Source organism: Halichoerus grypus, chromosome 12, assembly GCF_964656455.1.
Source record: "Halichoerus grypus chromosome 12, mHalGry1.hap1.1, whole genome shotgun sequence".
In the NCBI taxonomy this organism is placed as follows: Eukaryota; Metazoa; Chordata; class Mammalia; order Carnivora; family Phocidae; genus Halichoerus; species Halichoerus grypus.
The window spans coordinates 848,868-872,119 of NC_135723.1; the positions used below are offsets into that span (position 1 = coordinate 848,868).

The following is a 23,252-nucleotide window of genomic DNA, read 5'->3' on the forward strand; positions in this document are numbered from 1 at the left end:
AGATGCGTACTAAACTCCTGCAGCAGCGGATCAATGTCCCATCAGAATAACCATCACCAGGATAGTATGCAATCCAACACCAGAATGGTTAGCGTGGTTTCCTGGGACATGGGGCCACGTGGGAAACCAAATGGCAACCGGAACTGTGGCTGCGTGGAGGGTAGGGTGGTGTTTAGTCAGAGATGTGATGGCCACAGGCTGGCACCTGGGCATCCTGGCCCTCGTGGGACTGTGAGCTCTGGGTCCCTGTGTCAGCAGACTTGGACAGATACCCCAGTGCCCACGCTCCTGGGCACACGTCTTCTCCTCCTCCCCTCCCCCTCCTCCTCTCCCTCCCCCTCCTCCCTCCCCTCCTCCCTTCCTCTCCTCCCCTCCCCTCCTCCTCCCCCTACTCTCCCTCCTCCCTTCCCCTTTCCTCCTCCCCCTACTCTCCCTCCTCCCTTCCCCTCTCCTCCTCCCCCTACTCTCCCTCCTCCCTTCCCCTCTCCTCCTCCCCCTACTTTCCCTCCCCCTCCTGTACCTCCCCTCCTCCCCTCCTCTCCCTCTCTCTCCTTCTCCTCCCCTCCTCCTCCTCCCTCCTTCTTCCCCTCCTCCCCTCCCCTTCTTCCCCTCCCCCTCCTCCCCTTCTCTCCCTCCTCCTTTCCCTTCCTCCCCTCCCCCTCCTCTCCCTCCTCTCTTGCCCTCCCCTCCCCCTTCCCCTCCTCCACTTTATGCTTTGTTGCTCTGTGGAGGGTTTCCACCCTGTGAATCTCTTTATTCTGTGTTGCAATCATCAAGTATTAACTTTAAAAAAAGGGTTTTACAATTACCGAGTGGTAAAATGATCATAACAAATCAAGTAAAAAAAATTTTGGCATCTTCCGTGTTATTTAATTTTGCATGAATCTCGTTTAAAACATTAAAAAGCAGTTTGCACAGCCAAATGAGATTCTTTCTAAAATAAGTTTGCAAGAGATGGTGCCTATTTCCTTTGGATTCACTTCCTTTCTGCTTTTCCCTGAAATGATGTGTATTACTTCTATGAATGGGGGAAACACAAACACAAGTCAGGAATGTCACCTGTACTCCCCCAAGGGGGGCCTGAGGACTGGCCAGGGACACTCTGTCTTCTGGCCTTCAGCCTTCGCCCCCAGCATGTGCTCGCCCAGCTATGTTACCGCCTGACTTCCCAGCCGCTCCACAGACCGCTGAGGCCAAGGGCTTGCTTCCTCCAGGCATCTAGGAGTGTTTCTCGGGGTGTCTCTGTGTTATCTCTGGCTATCTCTGGCTGTCTCTGGCTGTCTCTGGGTTCTCTCTGCGCTATCTCTGGCTATCTCTGGCTGTCTCTGTGCTATCTCTGGGTTCTCTCTGGCTATCTCTGGCTTCTCTGGCTGTCTCTGGGTTCTCTCTGCTCTATGTCTGGCTATCTCTGGCTGTCTCTGGGTTCTCTCTGTGCTGTCTCTGGCTATCTCTGGCTGTCTCTGGCTGTCTCTGGGTTCTCTCTGCGCTATCTCTGGCTGTCTCTGGGTTCTCTCTGTGCTATCTCTGGTTGTCTCTGGCTGTCTCTGGGTTCTTTCTGCACCGTCTCTGGCTATCTCTGGCTGTCTCTAGCTGTCTCTGGGTTCTCTCTGTGCTGTCTCTGGCTATCTCTGGCTGTCTCTGGCTGTCTCTAGGTTCTCTCTGCGCTATCTCTGGCTATCTCTGGCTGTCTCTGGCTGTCTCTGGGTTCTCTCTGCACTATCTCTGGCTATCTCTGGCTGTCTCTGTGCTGTCTCTGGGTTCTCTCTGTGCTATCTCTGGCTATCTCTGGCTGTCTCTGTGCTGTCTCTGGGTTCTCTCTGTGCTATCTCTGGCTATCTCTGGCTGTCTCTGGCTGTCTCTGGGTTCTTTCTGCACTGTCTCTGGCTATCTCTGGCTGTCTCTGGCTGTCTCTGGGTTCTCTCTGGCTATTTCTGGCTGTCTCTGGCTGTCTCTGTGCTATCTCTGGGTTCTCTCTGGCTATGTCTGGCTGTCTCTGGCTGTCTCTGGGTTCTCTCTGTGCTATCTCTGGCTATCTCTGGCTGTCTCTGGCTGTCTCTGGGTTCTCTCTGCGCTATCTCTGGCTATCTCTAACTGTCTTTGTGCTATCTCTGGGTTCTCTCTGGCTATCTCTGGCTGTCTCTGGCTGTCTCTGGGTTCTCTCTGTGCTATCTCTGGCTGTCTCTGGCTGTCTCTGGCTGTCTCTGGGTTCTCTCTGCGCTATCTCTGGCTATCTCTGGCTGTCTCTGTGCTATCTCTGGGTTCTCTCTGTGCTATCTCTGGCTGTCTCTGGCTGTCTCTGGGTTCTCTCTGTGCTGTCTCTGGCTGACTCTGGCTGTCTTTGGGTTCTCTCTGCGCTATCTCCAGCTATCTCTGGCTGTCTCTGGGTTCTCTCTGTGCTGTCTCTGGCTATCTTTGGCTGTCTCTGGCTGTCTCTGGGTTCTCTCTGCGCTATCTCTGGCTATCTCTGGCTATCTCTGGCTGTCCCTCGGTTCTCTCTGCGCTATCTCTGGTTATCTCTGGCTGTCTCTGGGTTCTCTCTGCGCTATCTCTGGCTGTCTCTGGCTGTCTCTGGGTTCTTTCTGCACTGTCTCTGGCTGTCTCTGGCTGTCTCTGGGTTCTCTCTGCGCTATCTCTGGCTGTCTCTGGGTTCTCTCTGTGCTATCTCTGGCTGTCTCTGGCTGTCTCTGGGTTCTCTCTGCGCTATCTCTGGCTATCTCTGGCTGTCTCTGTGCTATCTCTGGGTTCTCTCTGTGCTGTCTCTGGCTGTCTCTGGCTGTCTCTGGGTTCTCTCTGCGCTATCTCTGGCTATCTCTGGCTGTCTCTGTGCTATCTCTGGGCTGTCCCAGCTTGCTTGCACCAGCCCAGCTGGGCCACAGCTCCTCTGCACCGATTGTGGGGTGCGCCCTGGTGATCTGGGCATGGCATCCCCAAACCTCTGGGGGCAGGTGTGCAAACGAGGAGCTGGGTTCTACGTTTGCTGAGCTGCAGTTATTCAGATCAACAGCGGCCTGCAGCGAGGGGTCCTTAGGGCTGCAGCAGGGGCACCAGAGGGGGACCCGTGGGGAAGGAGAGCCGTTCTTGCCTCCCTGCTGCTCTCGCTCGCTTGGGGCGGGGTCATTCCTTCCTCGAGGCCTGAGCTCCTGCCCAGGGTTGCTGTGCTTGCCTGCAAGGCGTCAGGGCGGCCAGTGGGTCACTGCTGCGGTGGGGGCGGGTCCTCGTGACCTGCTGTTGCCCCCATTTCCTCCGCACCTGGTACTGCACCCCAACCCCAAGAGAGTGGGAAATGAAGCTCACAGTGAGGTCCCCCGAGTGACTGCTGGAGCCAGAGTTGGACCCCGCGGCTGCCGGCCCCTTCCCCAGAGCCACCTTCCCCCTGGATCTGGGCCCTGGGTTTTTGACGGGGATCTGGGTCGTCGGGTCTGTGCACCTGAGCATGCACCTGAGCGTCTACCTGTGCCCTGACCTTGCAGGTCCTGCGGTGCTCCAAGTGGCTGCAGGGACAGAGGTGCTGTGCAGGGGGAATCGCAGCCCAGACCCCCCCAGTTCTGGAGCACACTCTTGTTCTCTCCTCTGGTCCTGTTCTTGTGAGCAATGTGGTCTACCTGCTCCCGGCACCTGGTAGAGACCGCCGCCTGGTCAGGGCACAGGAAGTGACCAGGTGGCCCCCTTTTCTCATCCTGATGCGCACTTATGTATTCACCTAGCCGGTGAGGTTGGTGTGTGCCGGAGGAGTGCACACATGCACGCACACACACACACACATACACGTCCATGCACACATGAGACACACACACGTATGCACACACACACACATGCATGCATGCACACGCAAATTCACAACACACACACGACATAAAATCCACCACGGGCCACTTGCGGCGCTGCGGGAGAATAAGAAAACAGGAAGGAACATAAATTAGTTATCCCTCCAAATCCCTCCAGATCCAGGAATGACCAGGGATAACATGGTGGCATATTCTCCTCAAAACATTTTCTGATTGATTTTTACAAAACTGAAATCAAATGAAGGTGAGCTTGCTTGGCTCACTTAAAAGGGAAGTGGATGACGATGACCGAGTAGACAGAACGTGACCCATCCACACCGTGGCCCATCCACACCGTGGCCCATCCTCAGCCTGGAAGAGGAAAGACACTCTGACACCTACTCCAGCGTGGATGAACCCGGAGGACGCGGTGCTGAGTGGAATGAGCCACACACACAGGACACACGGTAGGGTTCCCGCTCTGGGAGGTGCTGAGAGGCGTCCAATCCACAGGGACGGAGAGGAGACGGTGGGCAGCAGCGTGGGGGCGGGGGATGGGGGCTAGCGTCTCACGGGGACAGAGCTTCAGTGCAGAGGAGAAAGTTCTAGGCACGGCCTGTGGTGGTGGCCGCCCCCCAAGTGGATGTGCTCAATGCCACTGAAGCATGCACTTTGAGCTGGGGAGGACGGAAGTGCTATGCCGTGTGCATTTTATAATAGTAACAATAATGATAATAATAATGATAAGACATGGAGAGTTGAGTCTGGGGTCCTGGGGCAGCCGGGAAGTGGCTGCAGGTCCCCTTCTCCAACCCCCGACCTGGGGGACCTCCCCCTAGCCCCCTTGCATGGTCCCACACAGCACTGAGGATGAAGATGCAGTGGCTCGGGGTCTGTCAGCAGGGGGAGCCAAGCGTCCATGCACCTGCCCTCTGCGGCGGCCTCTCAGGCCACGGCTTTGCGGGGAACCTCCCAGAACTAGCAGGCCTGCCCATGCTGAGGCACACACAGCGGGACGGTTCTCTGATTGGGCTGCCAGGCTACTCACAGGGGAGCAAGACCACTCGGGGTTACCCTTGAGGCCTGGCTGACTCCGCAGGGCCTGTGCCCACCGGGAGACTTGGGGGAGGCGCCTGTCTTACCCAGGGGACTCATACTCACCTGTGCCTGTCCCCTTCCCCAGAGGACCTACCATGGGGTCCGGGAGCCTGGAGAGACCCCTTCTCAATGAGAACACATGCTCAGTCTTCCATCTGGGGAGAGTAAGGGCGTGGGGACGGGACTCCCAGGGAGCTGTGTGCAGGCCTGCTGGAGAAGGTGGGACCTGATGGCCTCGCTTTCCTGATGTAGAGGGCACCAGCTTAGGGCCACAGGGCTGCAGGGGGAGACACACGGGGCTGCCAGGAATGACAGCTTCTCTTGGCCCCAGCTGTCCCTGTCCTCCCCCCCCCCAATTCCCTCTCCTGTGCCCATGTATCTCAGCATGGACTGGCCCCCTTGGCCTTGGTGCTCACTCCTAATTTGGGAATGAGGCAGGGCAGTGACTTTCTCCAGCTTCAAAATTTTATTTATTTATTTGTCAGAGAGAGAGCGAGAGCGAGTGAGCATGAGCAGGGGGAGGAACAGAGGGAGAGGGAGGAGCAGACTCCCCGCTGAGCAGGGAGCCCGACTCGGGGCTCGATCCCAGCACCCTGAGATCATGACCTGAGCCATGCCATGTGGGGAGGCGGCGAGGCCTGGGAGAGTCTAATGGAGAAGCAGACACCAGGACGTGGGTGAGATCTGCTTGAGCCTCTTGAAGGAGGGGTGAGCATGTCGTTTCCAGAGGAAGTTTTGGAAGCTTGGGGTAGATTCCTATAAAAGCTGATTGGGCCTGTTCTCAAGGGTGTCTGGGTTGGGCTGAGGGCAGTTGGGGAGGTGAGAAACTCAACTGACCATGACATTCTCCTCCTTGGGGGCTGGGCTACATGCCGGGGTTGGACTCCTGGGTACCAGGGGACCGGGGAGGGCTGACTGGGTGCAGGGACACCACGTTCTGGAGCCGAGACAGCCAAGAGTTAGAGCAAAGCCCCCCCTCAAATGCCCACTGACTGCCTGGGCTGAGCCCTGTACCGGATGGGGCCAGGGTGCCGGCCCGAGGGACAGGACAGGAGAAGAGAGGCAACAGGATGATCCACGGGGGCAAGTGGGCCGGAGGGGACTCAGAAGGATATGGCAGCTCAGCAGAAGCAACTCTGCATGCCTCTGTGAAGGGGCAGGAGAAGAGAAGCGGAGAGCCAGGCGGAGGAGGAGGCCTGGGCGACTAGCTGGCCCGTGGGCAGGTGTGGGTCCTCTCCAAGGGGAGCAGACAGCCCTGGGGAAGAGTGGTCGGCTCTTCTGGGGTGGCAGCTTGTGAGCTCAGGGAAGGAACCAGACATCAGGGCAGCCCCTGCCTTGGACCTGATCTGTCCTCTCCGCCCTGAGGCTGCAGCTGGCCTCCGAGGCCTCCCTGGGATCCCACATCAGCTTGGCTCGAGGAGCTGGGGGCTTCTGCCGCTGGAGGGAAGGATCCAGGCTACGGTCTCTGATCGCCTGTGGATTCACCATGCGTCATCCTCAGGCAGCCCCCCAGTCAGCCAGCAGCCCCTGTCATGAGCCCTGACCCTAACCCACCTGTCCGGGTGTCCCCTCACCTCCCCTTCCCCTCTTGAGCTCACCCCTCCACCAGGACAGCCCCTCTGTCTGCCCCGGGGAACGCCACCCTGTGCACCCACAAATAACTCAGCAAACGTGCATCAATTCTCACTAGCCTGGGTGACTGGCTCCACCGGGAGGCTGTCGTGCTCAGGGGGGGGGTGAGATTGCCCAGGTACCGACCCAGCCCGGACGTCCGAGTGGCTGGAACGTGGTGGGTGCTCATCCCAGGGCTGCCCACAGGGCTGCTCCTTGTCCGGGATGAAGCCGCTCTGCGCAGCGTGGAGCGAGAGGGGCCGATCTCTTCTGTCCCAGCCTTGGAGTTCCCCGAACGTCCCTTCTGCCATGACCCAGGGGTCACCGCAAACGCTAATGCCAGCCTGGGTCTGGGCAGGGTGGTGGCCATCTCCGAAGACTGTTGACCTGCCCCTCTGGAGAGGAGAGGAGCAGCGAGCTTGCGGCAGGGGAGGTGCACGGGGCGGGGTGTGTGTGTTTGTGTGTGTGTGTGTGTCCATGTGCCCGGCGGTGCCAGGACAGGAAGGAGTCAGGATGAGGGGGAAGGGCAGGGGCCTCTCCTAACCCCCTCTCGCTAGCTGCGTGACCCCCCTGCACCAGCAGACTCTTGCTCAGTGCTCCCCCCCCCCCCCCCCCCCGCCAGCACAGAGCACAGGAGGAGTGCACAGGGACGCCCTCTAGCGGGGACAAAGCGCGGTCGTGAAAGCACGGAGGAGCTCCTGAGCCTGGGGGGTGGACGGGACCTCAGAATGGGGGAGGGGAGGGCATCCCTGATGGGGGAGCAGCTTCAGCCAGGTCCAAGGTGGAGCGTGCGAGGCCCTCGGGCTTTCATGCTGTCATCGCTGCAGCCCTGCCTGGCCCCGCGGCTCATTCCCGAGGACTGGTCCCACGGAGCCACAGCCCCCAGGCTAGCACAGGCTTCTGGCTGCCATCTGGCCTGTCCCCCTTCTGTCACCCACCCCGCTGTCGCAGCCTGCCAGGTGTGCGGAAGCATGGGGGGAGGGAGGGCTTGGGGGTCTGGCCGAGCCTCTCGGCCCTGGTGAGTCTGCAGGCTCCTGGGACGGTGGTGGGCACTCGCACTGTGTTCTTGCGTTGGCTGGGTTGGCGCAGGGCATTTGAGAGGGGGTGGCTGGCCCGGAGCCGAGCTGAGCCCGCGGCCCCTCTGCGTGAGCCCAAGGCTTGGCTTGCTCCTGTGCCCGCCCTCCCCACCACCTCCGCTGGAAGGCAGGCAGGAAGGCTGATCAATTTTATTTTATTTTTTTATGTTTTAAGATTTTATTTATTTATTTGAGAGAGAGAGAATGAGAGAGAGCACATGAGAGGGGGGAGGGTCAGAGGGAGAAGCAGACTCTCTGCTAAGCAGGGAGCCCGATGCGGGACTCGATCCAGGGACTCCAGGATCATGACCTGAGCCGAAGGCAGTCGCTTAACCAGCTGAGCCACCCAGGCGCCCAAGGCTGATCAATTTTAAATAGCTTTAAGTTTCCGTTGAAATAATCGTGGCTTCTGCCCTAGAAGGCACAGAAAGCTTCCATCCCTTAACTAATGCGGGAAGGGTCAGATGGGCTCATGCAGCCCACAGAGGTCTGTGACTGCCACCAGCACCTGGATTTCGGGGTGACCCCATGAGCTGTTATTACCCCGTACCTCTGCCACTCAGAGAGGCGGAAGGCTTGTCCAGGTGGGGAGCCCACTTGCTGGGCGCAGGCAGAGAGCAATCCCCCGAGGGAGCCTCGCCCTCCTGGCTCTGCTCTGTGAGCCCTCAGACCAGTATGCGCTCCCAGGGTTGGACTGTGGGCACAGGGGTCCCTCCCACCAAGGGGCTCAGGAGTGACAATGTGACTAGGTGTCCGCTGGGACCAGGATCCGTGCTAGGGCCTGAAAGGTGACAGAGGTGGCCACCCCCCCATAAGTGAACTATCCGAGTCTCTCCCTCCCCCACTCCGGGCCCGCGACACTCCTTGCGGTCAGGTCTTCCCGGTTACCAGTCACTCTCCTGGCCCTGATTTTGTCCTTTGCGGTTTCCCAGAGGTCACAGGGCAGGGCCTGAGGACTGGAGCTTCCAGCCACGGGTAGTGGTGTGTGTGTACGCGCGCGCGTACCTGCCCAGGCCCGCATCCCTTTCTGGTGCAGAGGGACGCAGAGGCGCAGGGAAGCCCCCAGAAAAGTATCCTGGGGGGCCTGGGGCCAATAAGGACTCGGGGATCAGCCGCTTCACTCCGGTGGCCCCTCCCCGCTCCAGCACACAGGGCACCCCTCCGCGGCCCCACCTGTCCTCCGGCTGGTGCCACCCCCGCACACCCTCCCCTCCAGTCTCTCTTGGGCTCGGATCTGGCAGCACTCCTGCCCCAGGCACCTTCCCGGCCCTCGGCCGCCCGCTCCCCGCCTCCCGGCGCACCCCCGGACGCGCACCCACTCCTTCCAGCTCCCTAGGCCGCCCCTCCCCCCAGCCCGCCCCCGTCCTGCCAACCGCGCGCTCGCGGCCGGCAGCACCCCGGAACGGGAGGGCCGGGGCTCGCACCGGGGGTGGGGGGCGTGTCTTGAGGGTGTGCGCTCCGGCTAGGGGGCGAGTCCAGGGGGGGGAGGTGGGGCGCGTCCCGGGAGGGCGCGTCCCGGACAAGCGCGCGCTCTGGAAGCAGGAGTGTCCCCTGTGGGTGGGCGCGTCCCCGAGGGGGAGGGCGCAGTCTAGGGGCGGGCTCTCCGCGGCCCCACCCTCGACCGCGTCCCCCCCGGCGCCCCCCGCGCACCCAGCCGGGACCGAGCCTACCGCGCGCCATGGAGACGCGAGAGCGGCGGCGCCCGCAGGCTCGGCTGCTGCTGCTGTTGCTGCTTTGCGGTAAGGGGGGCCGCGGGGGCCCGCGCCAGGGCGCCCCGACCTCCTCCGGGGCCGCGGGGACCCGCGCCCGCACCCGGCCGCGCCTCCCGCCCGGCACGGATCCCGGCCTGCCCGGCGCGCCCGGCTCCGGAGCGGCGAGCCCTGAGCCCGGGCGCCGTCCCCAGCCGCCGCGGGAGGGTCCTGCCCACGGTCCCCGGAGGAGCCGGAGGCGACGGCCCGGGGCTGGGAGGGGAGGCGCGGGGTCTCGAGCGGGATATGCCCGGCCAGCGGGCTGGGGCCGCGCCTGCTCCTCGCAGCCGCGATGTCGCCGGTCTCGCTGCCGGCGGGCTGGGGATGGCCTGCCAGGGCGACACCCCGAGCGAGCTGAGGCGGCGCAGGTCCGGCTCCCACTTCGCTGGTAGGTAGTGAGCTCCCCGTCCTGGAGCTCTTGCGTGCACCCCCCTCCCAGGGCTTGGGTGAGAGGAATCCAGACCCCGCAGGGCTGGTCCTTTCCACTTGTACTTGTCCTCGGAGGAAAGCCCTTTGGTGTGTGTGCGCGTGTGCGCGGGGCCGCAGGGCCGGGAAGGGGGCAGCTCCCTGAGGCTTCGCTCCCAGATCCCTCTTCTAGCAAGGGAAACGGGGCTCCGGGGAGGATACATTGCGATTTGGGAATGGATCGAATGAAAAGCTTGTTTTAAAAAATTTTACTAAAGAGAGGATCCAAGATCAAGTAAGAGGGTGTGTGTGTGTGTTTGGGGTGGGCTTCTCTGGGAGAGGCTTGCTGAGCAGGCTGCTCAGTTGAGGTGGGGAGCCCTGGCCTGGGGGTCAGGGGGCTCAGGGCCTCTCCGAGGGGCCACTGTCCCCTGGGTCCTGTGGGAGGCCAGCCTTGCCCTCGCTGGCCCACCCACGTCCCTGGCTGTAAGATGCAAAGTTGACCTTGTTTGAAATCGTTGTCGGCTTTGCTGATCTGGAACCGGTTAGGAGGTGGGAAAGGGCTGGATTGGCCCCTTGGCTTCCCGATCTCTGGGCCGCCTTTCCGGTGGAGGTGTCTGGGTGGGGAAAGTGGCGCTTCGTCTCACCTTCCAGGGTCAGAGTCTAGGGTTAGGTGGATCTTTGTGTTGAAGGAAAGGGTGCGTGGTGGCTTCCGGACATCGGGAGCACCCTGACGTGGCATTTCAGTAAACCTCACATGCGAGACCCCTGGAATGGAGATTTTGGTTCCTCAAGGGAAGGGAGCCCTTAGCTTCATTCCGAGGACGGTTGAGGCTCCCCTGACCTGCCTCCAGCATTGGATTGTGAAGGACCAGAGGCAGACCCTGCACAAACATCTTCCGCGTTTAACAACACTGGGTTCGGGTCTGGAGGGCCATCTGGTCCTCCCTTGGTGGCTCCTTGGTCTCCCCTGCATGGAGCTTGGGTGGCTCCAGGGACCGACAGCACCCCCAGACAGCGCTGGTGCTGTGTGCGAGCATGGCACCGTCCTCTCTTTGTCAGTGGTGAGTAATGATGTCCTGATGCCGAGTCACCCCCTGTCACCCAGACTCGCATGCGCTCCACCGGGCCCAGTGACCCAGGGGCTGCGCAGAGGTGGTTGGCCGATAGGGGCCTCGACGGTCTTCTGACCCCACTCCTCGTTTTATAGATAAGAAATTGAAGTCCAGGGTGGGGAGGACATTGCCCAGACTCAGGGGCAGGGGCAGAACCTTCCAGACACTATGGCCAGCCAGGCCATGCCTGCCACTCAGAGCCTGGTGACTGGTGTGGTTGCTCCTCGTTTCCATCCGAGCCGGATGAGAGGCTCCTGTATTTCGTTTCCAAATGCCCCGCTGTAAAAGGCCTTTCTCTGGGAAATGCATCTGTTTTTGGCTGTTTATCACCTCCTGGAGTCTGGAAGTTCCTGAGACAAAAGGAACCCAGTACTACGTTTTCTTTGTTTCCCTGATGGAACCAACTGAGTTTTGTATTTCAGTTTAATTCCCGAGACCTTTACTGACGCAGCTGGCAGCTTGTGGCAGCCGCCCACTTTCTCGGTGTTGTCAGGAATCTTCGTCTTTACCTGCTGTTCTAACGCTGGCCGGGGTGTTGGGTTTTGCGGGGAGTGTTTGAACAGGGTGTGCATCAGAGATGGTGCTAGAATGCCCCAGGACACTTCTGGTTTGCCCCACGGTGCCTGCCTTGTGCAGACCCAGCGGTGACACTGTCCTGGTATCCTCATAGCACCCCCCATGGTCCTTAAGGGCCAGCGCTGGCCAAGTTCCTGCCGCACTGCGGTGGAGACTCTGGTCCAGGAGGAGGAGGAGGGGCCAGAAGAGAGAGGGTCCCAGGGCAGAGGGAGGAGAACAAGAGGAAGGAAGCGCTGCGCTGGGTCTTAGTGGGTTGACAGCAGGTGGTTAGGGTACGCTGCGGGGCTCTTGGGGGTCCAGGTCCAGGGGTTGCCAGTCCAGGGGTCCAGGGCCATGGGGTCCAGGTCCAGGGGATGCAGGTCCAGGGGTCCAGGGGGTCCAGAGGTGCAGGTCCAGGTGTCGGGGTCCAGCCCAGGTGTTGGATCAGGTAGACGGTCTAGGGAAAGGTGGGTTTTCGCTGGAAGGTGAGGCAGCAGCAAGGAGGAGGTGACAGTGTGGGACTTGTGTGGCTTATGCCTGTGTGGGAGGTGGGTGGAGCTCAGGAGACTCAGATGGGATGCTGTGATGACTCCATCAGGGAAAGGCCAGGCCCAGGAATGGGTCCAGGGGCTAGGTGTGGAGAATGCTGGTGGACTTCCAGCACCTATGATGGGGAACCCACTGGGGAGCTGGAGAGAGAGGTGCCTTGGGAATAGGGCAGTGATGGGAGAAGGGAACGTGGTCTGGCTTCATCATCATTCCCCCCGCCATGGGCCCCCAAGGGCCTGCACTCCCCAGAGTCACTAGCACCATGCCCATGTGGCCCTGGACCCAGGGCTGCCTTCCTGCCGCAGATGGGCAGGTGCATCTGGGCAGGGTGGTGGATCGAGGCCAGCACATGGCACACCCTGGCTCACACTGACTCTGCGTTTGGCTGTGGGAAAGTCGATTTTCCTCTGGGCATTTAAACTGGGGGGATGGGGGGGCAGGAGACATGATGCTGTTCCTCAGGCAAACCACGGATGGGATTGGCATGAGGGTGTCGGCTCAGGCCAGTATGACAGGCCACTGGGGGGCAGCTCTGCAGGAAGGTGGTTTGGGCTTGACCCCCTACTGTGTTACTGAGCAGGTGGATGACCTTCCCTTTGTGGTGACCCTGTCTTTTTAAGTGCCTCTGCGAGTGGGACCTTACTTAGGACAGGGCACTCTGTGGACATTGGTCAGGCATTGCGGAGGAGATGGCATGGCTCCTCTTGAAGGGACATCAGCTTGAGTCTTGGCTGCTGCTGGACTCTATGAGTGAAGGTTCCAATACTGGGTTCAGCGGGAGAGTGCTGGGGTTGAAAACTGCCCTGGGAGGCCTGCCTCAGTGTGGCTCAGGGTCCACCTTTCCAACCTCACTGCCACCCCTTCACCCCTAACAACTGTGGGTGCCCCCCCCAAGCTAAGTGCAGTCTGGCTCCATGGCCTGCTGTCTGTACCTGGCACTCCCTCATTGTTCGTTTTCTGTAATCTCACTGATTTTTTGGCTATTCATTTGTTCTGTAAATTAGTGAGAGAAGAGTATTTAATTCTCAACTGTTACTGTGGATTTGTCATTTTGTTCCTTGCAGTTCTATCCGTTTTTGCCTCCTGTGTTTTGATGCTCTGTTATTAGGGGCATACATGTTTAGCATTGCTATGTCTCCTTGGTGAATTGAATCGTTTATCATTGTGAAAGACCCTCCTTATCTCTGGTAATATTCTTTGCTCTGAAATATACTTCATTCAGAACTCATATAGCCACTCCACCTTTCTTTGGATTAGTATGGTATGTCTTTTTCCACCCTTTCACTTTGAATGTATTTGAGTTTTTTTGTTTAAAGTAGGATTCTTATGAACAGCCTATGGTTGGGGCTTGTTTTTGGATCTCATCTAACAACTTTGCTTCTTAATTGGGGTGTTTAGGCCATTGACTCTCAATCAAATTTTTTTTTTTTAAGATTTATTTATTTATTTATTTGACAGAGAGAGACACAGCGAGAGAGGGAACACAAGCAGGGGGAGTGGGAGAGGGAGAAGCAGGCTTCCCGCCGAGCAGGGAGCCCGATGTGGGGCTCGATCCCAGGACCCTGGGATCATGACCTGAGCCGAAGGCAGACGCTTAACGGCTGAGCCACCCAGGCGCCCCAATCAATTTTTTTTTTAAGATTTTATTTTTGAGTAATCTCTACACCCAAGGCTTGAACTCACAACCCTGAGATCACGAGTCACATGTTCTACCGACCGGGCCAGCCAGGTGTCCCTCAATCTGACTGTTGACATGGTTTGGTTTATATCTACCATTGTGTCATCAGTACTTTTTCTCTTCTCTTTTTTTATGTTTTCTTTTGGACTTAATTTTTTTTAAAACTCCTCACTGCCTTGCCCTCTTCATTCTCACCTCCCTTCTGTTCCCAGAAGCGCCCTTATGGTCATGGGGCCACCTTCTTTGTGGCGCAAGCCCCTCCCTGAGCCAGGCACCCTGTGGTCTCCCCTGGGGACGATGTGGCCTGCAGTGTGGGATCTCAGTGGGTCAGAACCTGCCATTTCTTCTGCACTTGCTTGTGCTCAGACTGTGAAATTTGTGCTGTTGCCCTCAGGAACTGATCATTCATTCATTCATTCTCTTGAAAAGTCTTTTCGGAATACCAACGAGGTGCTGATGGTTAGGGGAGTGAGGGAGCAGCAGGGTTTTACCAAATACCTACAGTAACAACAAACACCGTAAAGATGGGAACCTCCTTGGGCACATGGCTAATGCCTGTCCATATGGCCCCCTGTGAGGCCAGGACCTGTTTCCCTTAGTTTACAGATGGGGAAACTGAGGTCAGCTGGTGACCAGTGATGCTGGGTGTGAGCCCAGGTCTGCCCAGTTCTGGGTGTGGGCCTCTCTCCTGTTTCCTTCCCTACGATTTCTCCTGCAACACAATACTCTCTGCCAGGACACACACAGATGTATACACACATGTATACACACACAAACATGCATGCACACACACACACAGACATACACACGTACACACACGTATACAAACACACACACAGACGTACCCACACATGCACACCCACAGCAGGGCTGTATGCACACACGAACACACACATATGCACACACATACACACAAACACACACATAGACATATGCACACACACACACACATGCACACACATACCAGGACACACACCACGGGGCTTTCTCTTGATTGTGTGGTGGGAGCCAAAGCAGGGTCCATGCGAAGGAAACTTCTGAGAGGTGTCTGGGGAGGAAGGGTGGTCCGGTCCTGGGGGTGAGTGCTCCTCGGTGGGGAGATGATCTGGGTGAAGGTGGAGGTGGAGGGATGGGGGTGCTGGGGGCAGAGGTGGAGCAGGGAGGGGGGTGCCGGGAATCCTGGGGGGGGACCCCTGCCGGACCTGGGGGGGGACCTGGCCTCCGCTTCTGGAACATGAGTCCCTATGTCCCGTCAGCCCCAGGCCTCCTGGAATTGAGGGGCAGCTCTGACAGGGCCGGTGGCGTTCACCCCATGGGGGCCTCTGCGGGTGCCCTCGTGGTCCTAGGAGGTCAGCAGACTCTCAGGATCTTTCTGGGGACATGCTCTGGGCACCCTCCACCCTGGCGCTGCAGTGGGGCTGCTTTGCCACCCCTGATGGGGGGGACCCGCTCCCCACCCCCACCGCACCGAGGAGCCCACCTGTTCTCGGCTTCCCCAGCCCCCAGGACACGCATCCCCTGCCCACTGCCCTTCCTCGCCTTCTTTCTCCCACACCCCGTTGGGTGGCCATGGCTCTCTGGGTCCCATCTAGGTGACACCCACCCACGTGGGTCCCCTTTCGGCAGTGGCTTCACTTCTCTGGGCCACACGGTGGGGGGGCCAGCGTGAGGGACCCCAGCTGCCTGAGGGGGCGTGGGGGGTGTCAGCAGGAGGCTCGAGGGTCACATCGCAAACCACATTCCCAGCAGTGTCATGCCCGTGGCTGTCCCCTCTGCAGGTGGGTGTCCCCGAGTGGGTGGCTGCAACGAGACTCGCATGCTGGAGAAGCTGCCCCTCTGCGGGAAGGCCTTCGCCGACATGATGCACAAGGTGGACGTCTGGAAGTGGTGCAACCTGTCCGAGTTCATCGTGTGAGTGCCGCTGCTCCGCACGGGCTGCCCCTGCCGCCGCCGCCTGCCCTCCCTGCTCACCCCTGCCCTCCCCGGCCACACCTGCCCCCTGCCCTCCCCTGCCGCCGCCTGCCCACCCCTCTCACCCCTGCCACCCCTGCCACCCCTGCCCTCCCCTGCCGCCGCCTGCCCTCCCTGCTCACCCCTGCCCTCCCTGCCCTCCCCTGCCGCTGCATGCCCTCCCTGCTCACCCCTGCCACACCTGCCCCCTGCCCTCCCCTGCCGCCGCCTGCCCTCCCTGCTCACCCCTGCCCTCCCCTGCTGCTGCCTGCCCTCCCTGCCCTCCCCTGCCCATTCCCAGCAGATGCAGAAATTTCAGTCTGTTTCGTTCAGGAACAGTTCCCCCACACCAGCTGTGCCAGGTCCACCAGGGACCTCACCCCCAGAGCCACTGTCTGCTGGGGCACTGGGCACGGAAGCCCCTAGAACAGCCGTTGGGGATGGAGAGCAGGGGGCCTGGGTTTGGAGGAGTAAGGGCTGAAGCAGCTGAGCAGACCTGGGGCTCCTGGGGAGGACGGGGGCTCCGGGCAGGTAGCCCGGCCTGTGGGGGCCACTAGCACAGCACCAGCCACGATGGGGAGACGCGGGGAGGGTGGGCAGGCCCGTCGCTGATGATTTGCAAGGAGGTAAAAGCCGGTGTGTCTTGAGGTTTCATGCTAAGTGTGATCCCGGGCACCTTCTTGTCCTCGGAGCCGTGAGGAAGCTTCTGGACGCCAGGCTTGGAGTGGACATGGGAGGAGGGCCAGGGCGGATGAGGTGGGAGATTCCCACCCTGGGCCTCTGTCACCACTAAAGCCTCGGTGAGGAGGTCAAGCTGACATCCAGCCCTGGGGCCAGAGGACAGGAGCAGGCTGCCGGAGGGGCATCTGGGGTCAGAGCACCAGCGGGAGCTGACTTCCCACCCCAGCTGAGCCAGACCCCACGCCGGAGAGGGGGGCTGGCCTCCAAGACCTGGGAGGTCTGCAAGGCAGCTGGGGGCCATCCGAGGGGCAGCTGGGGTCCAGAGCCCCGCCCCGAGGCTTGTTCTCTGGGCCGTTGGGACTGAGGCGCCTCTTCACACCCGTGACCATGGCCCAGGCCCGGGCCCCAGAGCCGGGAGCCTGGGGACAGTGGCTGGTGCCCAGCCGCCCCTTCCCCTGCACCCAGGAGGGGACCCCTCCGGTGAGCTGTCTTTCCTGAGGCGGGGGGGCTGCTGGGGCTCCCTCGGAGGGCCCAGCAGAGCCTGGGATGTTCCAGGTAACCCTGTCCCCCAGGCCCGAACCCCTGCCAGCCCAGAGCCCCCTGGTCGTGAGCATCCAGGTGGGACTGGGACATGGGATAAAGGGCTCTGGCAGCAACAGCGGGGCGGGGACCCACATCTTGAGATCCCCGTGCAACCGGGGGGAGACCGCGGTGCCATGTCCGTGCCTCGAGGCACCCTGAGGGCCAGAGAGGAAGCGGCAGACGCAGAAAGTGCTCCTGGAGGTGGAACACCGAGCAGAAGATGACAGAGCTGGGCGCACGAGGCCGTCGGGGTCCTGGGGGCAGGAGTTCTAGAAGACGGGCAGGGGGACGCAGGGAGAAACTCAGGGCCATTTCCAGGTGGGGGCTCAGGTTCAGACCCCGAGGGCTCGCCCCGCGCCTGGCACCAAGACTGCGGACTGAGGCGCGGGCCACGAAGGGGCAGAGACGCGTGGGTAGAGAGACAACAGCGGGCTGGACACACGTGAGGACTGGGGGCCTCAGGCTCCCTTCGCAGCCCTGGAAACCGGGGGGTGGGGGGTGGGGCCGGGGCCTCGGATTTCTAGACCGCTTTTCCCCGCCAATCCGTCATCATGGAGACAGCCCCAGACACGCAGAGCTCCCACCTCATGTTTCCCGGGCGCCCTTTCTCAGGGTGCAGGGGTGGTGCCCTCCCCCCGCCCCCCAGAGAGTGAGCAAACCACAAAAGAGGACAAAGTCAGAGACGGAGGGCAGAGGCAGAGCGGGAGGGTGGGAGTGGCAGTCCCGGGCTGGCGCAGGGGTCCCAGTGGCAGCGAGCACCTGGGGAGGCCTGTCCCCACGGTGATCCATGTCTGAGGTCACTGCCCTTGTCCTCGCCCCACAGCCAGCTTGCTGAGGATGGAGACCCCGTCCATCCCACTAAGGGGAGGCTGCTGGTGAGGTTTCCAAGTGCCGTGCCATATCGCCTACGAGCAATAATGCAGGCAGCAAATCTTGAAGGAAAGCAAGGAGCTGAGTCGGGAGCCGAGTTGGGAAAGCGTCTGCCTGGTGGGAGAGGGCATCTGACTGGGGGGCTTCCGGGCTGTGTACCCCGCCCCCCGCCGTCGGGGCTATAACTGCATCTTCTTTAACTGTGTGTGCAGCGCCCCAGGAGCTGGAGGGAGGGTGTTCCGGGGGCCACACCCAAGGGGGACATGGGGAGGCCCCGGGTGACCAGGGGATGCCAGGGAAGAACGAGCTGTGTTGTGACCCTGCTTCCCTGATGTCATGCATATAGTGCCTTCCTTGTGAAGACCCCTCAGTTGTGTCTCCAGCCTGAGCCGAGGCCGGCGAGTTAGCAGGGCGTGGGGCTGGGTGCGGACGGCAGGATGCCAGGGAGTTGTGCCCTCTGCAGGCCTTGTTGGCCCAGCTAGCCCCCAGCATTCTCGAGAAGCACCGGGCGTGGGTATTCGGCATGCGTCTCCGTGAGCCGATCCATAGACATGGGTGCTCTGCTCAGCGCTGTGTGTGTATGCTCGTGGGTGCACTCACCTGACCCTCTCCGTTATCCTGCTGGATAGGTACTATGAACCCCACTTACAGGTGGAGAAACTGAGGCTCAGGGACACAAGAAACGTGGCCGAAATCTGGAAGGTGGTCAGTGCTGGGGCGGGAGGCAGCCTGTCAGCCCACGCTGCTCCGCACTGCCTTCTGGGGGCGTGGGCCCCGGCTCCAAAGCCTGGCTTTGCACACTTGTGTGCAGGTTCATCTGGCCTCATCTTGGCCCTGGGGAGTGGTGGTGGCCTTCCCACAGGCAAGGGAGTCAGAGCATAGGGTTCTCGTCAGAGTCTGGGGACGGCGGCTGCCCCAAGCAAAGGCCAGGTTGGATCTCTCCTGGACAACAGGCCACTGAGCCCGTGTGTGCAGGGGTGGGTCTGGGGATGACGGGCTTCCTGTGGACCAGACCTGGGCATGTCCCAGGCTCTGGACATGACTCAGGCCGTCCCTTCTGCTCCCAGCTCTCTTCCGTCTGTGTGGGGTCCTCCTCGTAGGCATTACCTGGGGGGCCCAGGTGTGGGACCTGCATTCCAGCCTCTGGGCTAGGACCCTGCCAGGAGGGCTGGGCACCCGGAGGGCCTGGCCACGTGAATCCACTGCTCCTCCTTTCCTACCCCTTGTTGGGCAGAGAGAGCCTCTGTGTAGGAAGCAGCTCCTTCCTGTTGATGGCTCAGGCCAGGCCATGTTCCCCAGGACAATGCAGGAAGGAGGACACGGGGCACAGAGCCTCAGGCCTGCCTCACCCCAGCCTTCGTACCCGTGGGGAGCCGAGGTCGGAACCCCTGGCCCTCCTGCCCCTGATCTGCATGCGGCACTCAGCCAGGTGTGGGAAGGCCCAGGCCGTGGACAGGGCTGGTGCACCCTGGCACGTGTCCGTCTAGCCCTCTCTCTGGAGCATCTTGGGGGCTGGTCGCCAGTCTCGGCTCCCACCTCCAGAGGCCGCTGGTTGTGTTCAGGGCGAGGTTGCCATTTGGCTGACTCTGGGTCCCCGTAGCTGCACCGTGGTCGGCTGTTTGAACTGTCCAGAGCCCACCTGCTGGACAGACGTGGCACCTCATGGGTGGCTTGCTGAGTGCCCTTCGGAGGTCTGATGACATGGACAGGGAGGCCCTTGGGGGAGGGGGCTCGAGCCTGTCCTGTCCAATGGGGGCCGCCCCCTCCTGACCTGGCAAATGAGGCAGCTGGCCCTTGGCCTTAGAGGTCCCTCTCCTGGGGCCCACAGAGTGTCTTAGATGATGAGGGCCTTGTGGGTCGTGCATCCCTCTGCCTTGAAGAAAGGGGTCAGGCCTGATGTGTCCTCTGGGCAGACTGGGAAGTCCTGGGAGCCCTGGGGGCTGGGCCCAGACTGGGGGCTCTGGGAGCTCACAGCCTCCCAGGGAGTTGGTCACCCACATTGGGTGTAGATAGAACTCAGCCGCAGAGCTTCCTTGCTCTGTTTAGTCTTGGTTGAGATGGGAGGTCTGGGGTCTGGGCCAAATGAGCTCAGGGTGTGTGCGGAGGTCACCTCACTGGCGGGGGGTGGGGAGTGGGGGGGTGGTCAGGCCTGGGGGGATTCGTGGCAGGCATCTGGCCAAGCGGAGTGGAGCGTGGTTGTGCGCGTGGGGGGAGGCGGCTGAGGCTCAGGGGAGGAAAGGCTTGGGGGGGGGCGGGGCGGGGAGGGGGCAGGATCACCTTGCCCCAGGAGCCTCTGGGCAAGGAGGCAGCATGTCGGGTAGGCACATGGTATGAGGGTCCCGGGGGCGCTCCTGTCCCCGCTGTCCAGCGCCGCCCAGGGCTGGGCCCCACCCCCTGCTCTCCCGGGTCACGGCCCGCATGATGGGGGCGCAGGGAGCCGGTTGTCACACCCTCTGCCTTTGCAGGTACTATGAGACCTTCACCAACTGCACCGAGGTGGAGACCAACGTGGTGGGCTGCTACTGGCCCAACCCCCTGGCGCAGGGGTTCATCAGCGGCGTCCACAGGCAGTTCTTCGCCAACTGCACCGTGGACAGGACGCACTGGGAGGACCCCCCGGACGAGGTTCTCATCCCGCTCATCGCTGTGCCGGTCCTGCTGACCGTGGCCATGGCCGGCCTGGTGGTGTGGCGCAGCAAGCGCCCTGACCAGCTGCTGTGAGGCTCGGCGGTCAGAGGGGCCGCGCCTGGAGAGAGGGAAGGCCGGGCCGGGGGCTGGGGAGCCGCCCAGGACCCAGACCCGGACCCGGCGGTCGTGGGCAGGCGTCACCCGGCCCCGCAGCTCGCTGCAGTCATGCTGCTCACCCAGGCTCTTCCTCTTTCTTGGGCTGGGGAAGAAAACGCACCAAGCCCGGAGCCCGAATCGCTGCTGCTGTGCCCGCTGCCCAGGCTAGGTGTCCAGGCCATTCCTTTGCAGAGCCCTGCCTGGCCCTGGCCGGGCCTCCTGCCCTCACCCTGCCCCCTCCCTGGCTCTGACTCCACCTCCCAACCCGACCCCACCCCTTGCCCTGACCCGACCCCTATCGCGAGCCCGCCCCCTGCCCTGACTCCACCCCCTGCCTGGTTCTGACTCCACCTCCCAACCTGACCCCACACCCTGCCTGGCTCTGACTCCACCTCCCAACCCGACCCCACCCCCTGCCCTGACTCTACCCCCTGCCTGGTTCTGACTCCACCTCCCAACCCAACCCCACCCCCTGCCCTGACCCCACCCCTATCCCGACCCCACCCCCTGCCCTGACCCCACCCACTGCCTGGCTCTGACTCCACCTCCCAGCCCGACCCCACCCCCTGCCCTGACCCCACCCCTATCCCGACTCCGCCCCCTGTCCTGACTCCACTCCCTGCCCTGACTCCACCTCCTGCCCTGACCCCACCCCTGGCCTGACTGACTCCACCTCCCAACCCGACTCCTCCCCCTCCCCGACCACACCCCCTGCCCTGACCGCACCCCCTGCCTGGCTCTGACTCCACCTCCCAACCCGCCCCCACCCCCTGCCCTGACCCCGCCTCTATCCCGACCCACCCCGTCCTGACTCCACCCCTGCCCTGACTCCACCTCCTGCCCTGACCCCACGCCTGGCCTGGCTCTGACTGGTCCCAACTCGACCCCACCCCCTCCCCTGACCACACCCCCTGTCCTGACCCCACCCCCCTGTCCTGACCCCACCTTCCAACCCGGCCTACCCTCTGTACTGGCCACACCCCCTGCCCTGACTCCACCTCCTGCGCTGGCCCTGACTCCACCCCCGGGTTGGCTCCACCCCCTCTGGCACCGCCCTGGGCCTCCCCCGCCTGGCCGGCCCACTCACACCTGGGCTGGGGATGCATAGAGTGTGTGCGCCGTGTTTGTAGGCTCTTGCTGCGTTGTGTGAGCCCTCCTGGCGGGGAGCCCATGCACGGCCTGAGGACGGAAAACCCCGACAGACTGAGAGTCAGGCCGGGGTCCCCTGGCGGCCAGGCACCGCCTGAGACCTCCTGTCTGTGCCCCCAGCGCAGGCCTCCTTCCCAGGCCCCAGTGAGTCAGGCTCCTCTGGGCTGGGGTCCCGTGAACTGCGTGCTGGCTGAGCTCTGTACTGTGTGTGCTTTCTCTGAGTAAAGAGTCATCCGCTTCTGGCTTTCCTGTTTTATTTCAGGGTATACGGAGAGAGGCCTGTCTCTTGGGGCTGACAAGTCCTCACGCCCGTTTTCCAGATAGGGAGTGACTGAGGGACGCCCCAGAACCCCAAAATGTCAGAGTTGCGAGGGCTTCAAGCCAGGGGATGTGGGCGGATGGAGGGCGGCCAGGCAGGTGCTGGGGGCCTGTTCTGTGCGCGTTTCGGGACCGCCTGCTGGGTTTTCCCGGGAGGGGGCCGGTGCTGGTCCTGGAGGCATCCCATGGAACATCGGATGGAGGCCTCTTGCTGGCTGCTGGCCCTGCTCCAGTTCCAGGGCCGTCTTTGGAGGTGGGCTGTTTCCAGCACGCCCTTGCTGGAACCAGCGGTGGGGCTGGGCTCTGGGGGAGGCCAGAGAGAGCAAGCAGGCAGGTCCCGTGCCCTTCAGAGGCCCTGTTCCTCTCGCCACCCCAGCTCTCGATGACTTTCCCCCCCAAGGGGTCTGAGCAGAATGGAACCAGCAACTGCAGGTTCTCTGCAACCCTGTCCCAGGATGCGGTGGTCACACCCAAGGATCTCCACCGATCGTCACCTGGCCAGCCAGAGCCTACCTGCTCCCGCCCCACTTTGGGGCTGAGTCTCCATGGCTGGGGCCCTCCCTTGGGGAGCCATCATCTGTCTGCCATCGCTCTGAAAATCATCTCTGGCTGGAGGTGGGGTATGAGTGTCCTCTGCTCAGCTTTGTGGGGGTGACAGGTCACAGCGCAGCCGGGGGATCCTCACTGTCCCATGTTCACGGAGGGTGACCGCAGGAGAGAACATGGCATGCCTGCTGTGGGTGGACAGGGCCGAGGCGCAAGGACGAGGTGGTCCTGGGTGGAGCCAACCCGGGCAGCCCAGGATGTTCCTCGGGGTCTCCCAGGCCTGTTGCATTTGTAAACTTATATCCATGTGAAGCTTCGTGCGGTCGGGGACTGTGCTGGCCTGGGCTCTGCGTCCATTCCCACACTCAGCCTGGCTCAGCCGTCTGCCCCCTGACCCTTCCCTCCCCGGGGCTGCCTCGGGTCACTCATCCCTACATGGTGAACGGATGTAACCGCAGGCGAAGGTAGACCAGGGCCGCAGAAGCTGCTTCCTTTGGCTCCCGCTTCTATGCTCCATATGTTTTGTTTCTAAGCATTTTGGTTGCTTAGAAGGATATTGTTTTAGTCCGTTTGGGCGGCTACAGCAACATACCACAGACTGGGTGGCTTGTAAACAACAGAAATTGACTTCTCACAGTTCCAAGGGCTGGAAAGTCCAAGATCCTGGCTGGCAGATTTGTGAGGTGTCTGCTGAGGGCCCACTTCTGGCTCCCAGATGTCCTCGCTCTGTCCCTTCTTGGGGGGAAGGGGTAGGGAGCTCTTTTATGAGGGTGCTG

The 23,252-nt window shown here is 61.5% G+C and overlaps 1 protein-coding gene across 1 annotated transcript; it reads left to right on the forward strand.

Moving 5' to 3' along the window:
- Positions 1-9,143: 9,143 nt before the first annotated feature.
- RAMP3 (receptor activity modifying protein 3) lies at positions 9,144-21,850 on the forward strand. Its single transcript, XM_036090918.2, has 3 exons — positions 9,144-9,288; positions 15,375-15,507; positions 20,145-21,850. The coding sequence occupies exons 1-3, from the start codon at positions 9,228-9,230 to the stop codon at positions 20,398-20,400; spliced, it is 450 nt and encodes a 149-aa protein (XP_035946811.1). The 5' UTR covers positions 9,144-9,227; the 3' UTR covers positions 20,401-21,850.
- The last annotated feature ends 1,402 nt before the right edge of the window (positions 21,851-23,252 follow it).

Coding starts and splice junctions, on each gene's coding strand:
- RAMP3 (XM_036090918.2), top strand. CDS start 9,228: ATGGAGACGCGAGAGCGGCGGCGCCCGCAGGCTCGGCTGCTGCTGCTG. Junction 9,289..15,374: donor GCTGCTGTTGCTGCTTTGCG/GTAAGGGGGGCC, acceptor TCCCCTCTGCAG/GTGGGTGTCCCCGAGTGGGT. Junction 15,508..20,144: donor AACCTGTCCGAGTTCATCGT/GTGAGTGCCGCT, acceptor CTGCCTTTGCAG/GTACTATGAGACCTTCACCA.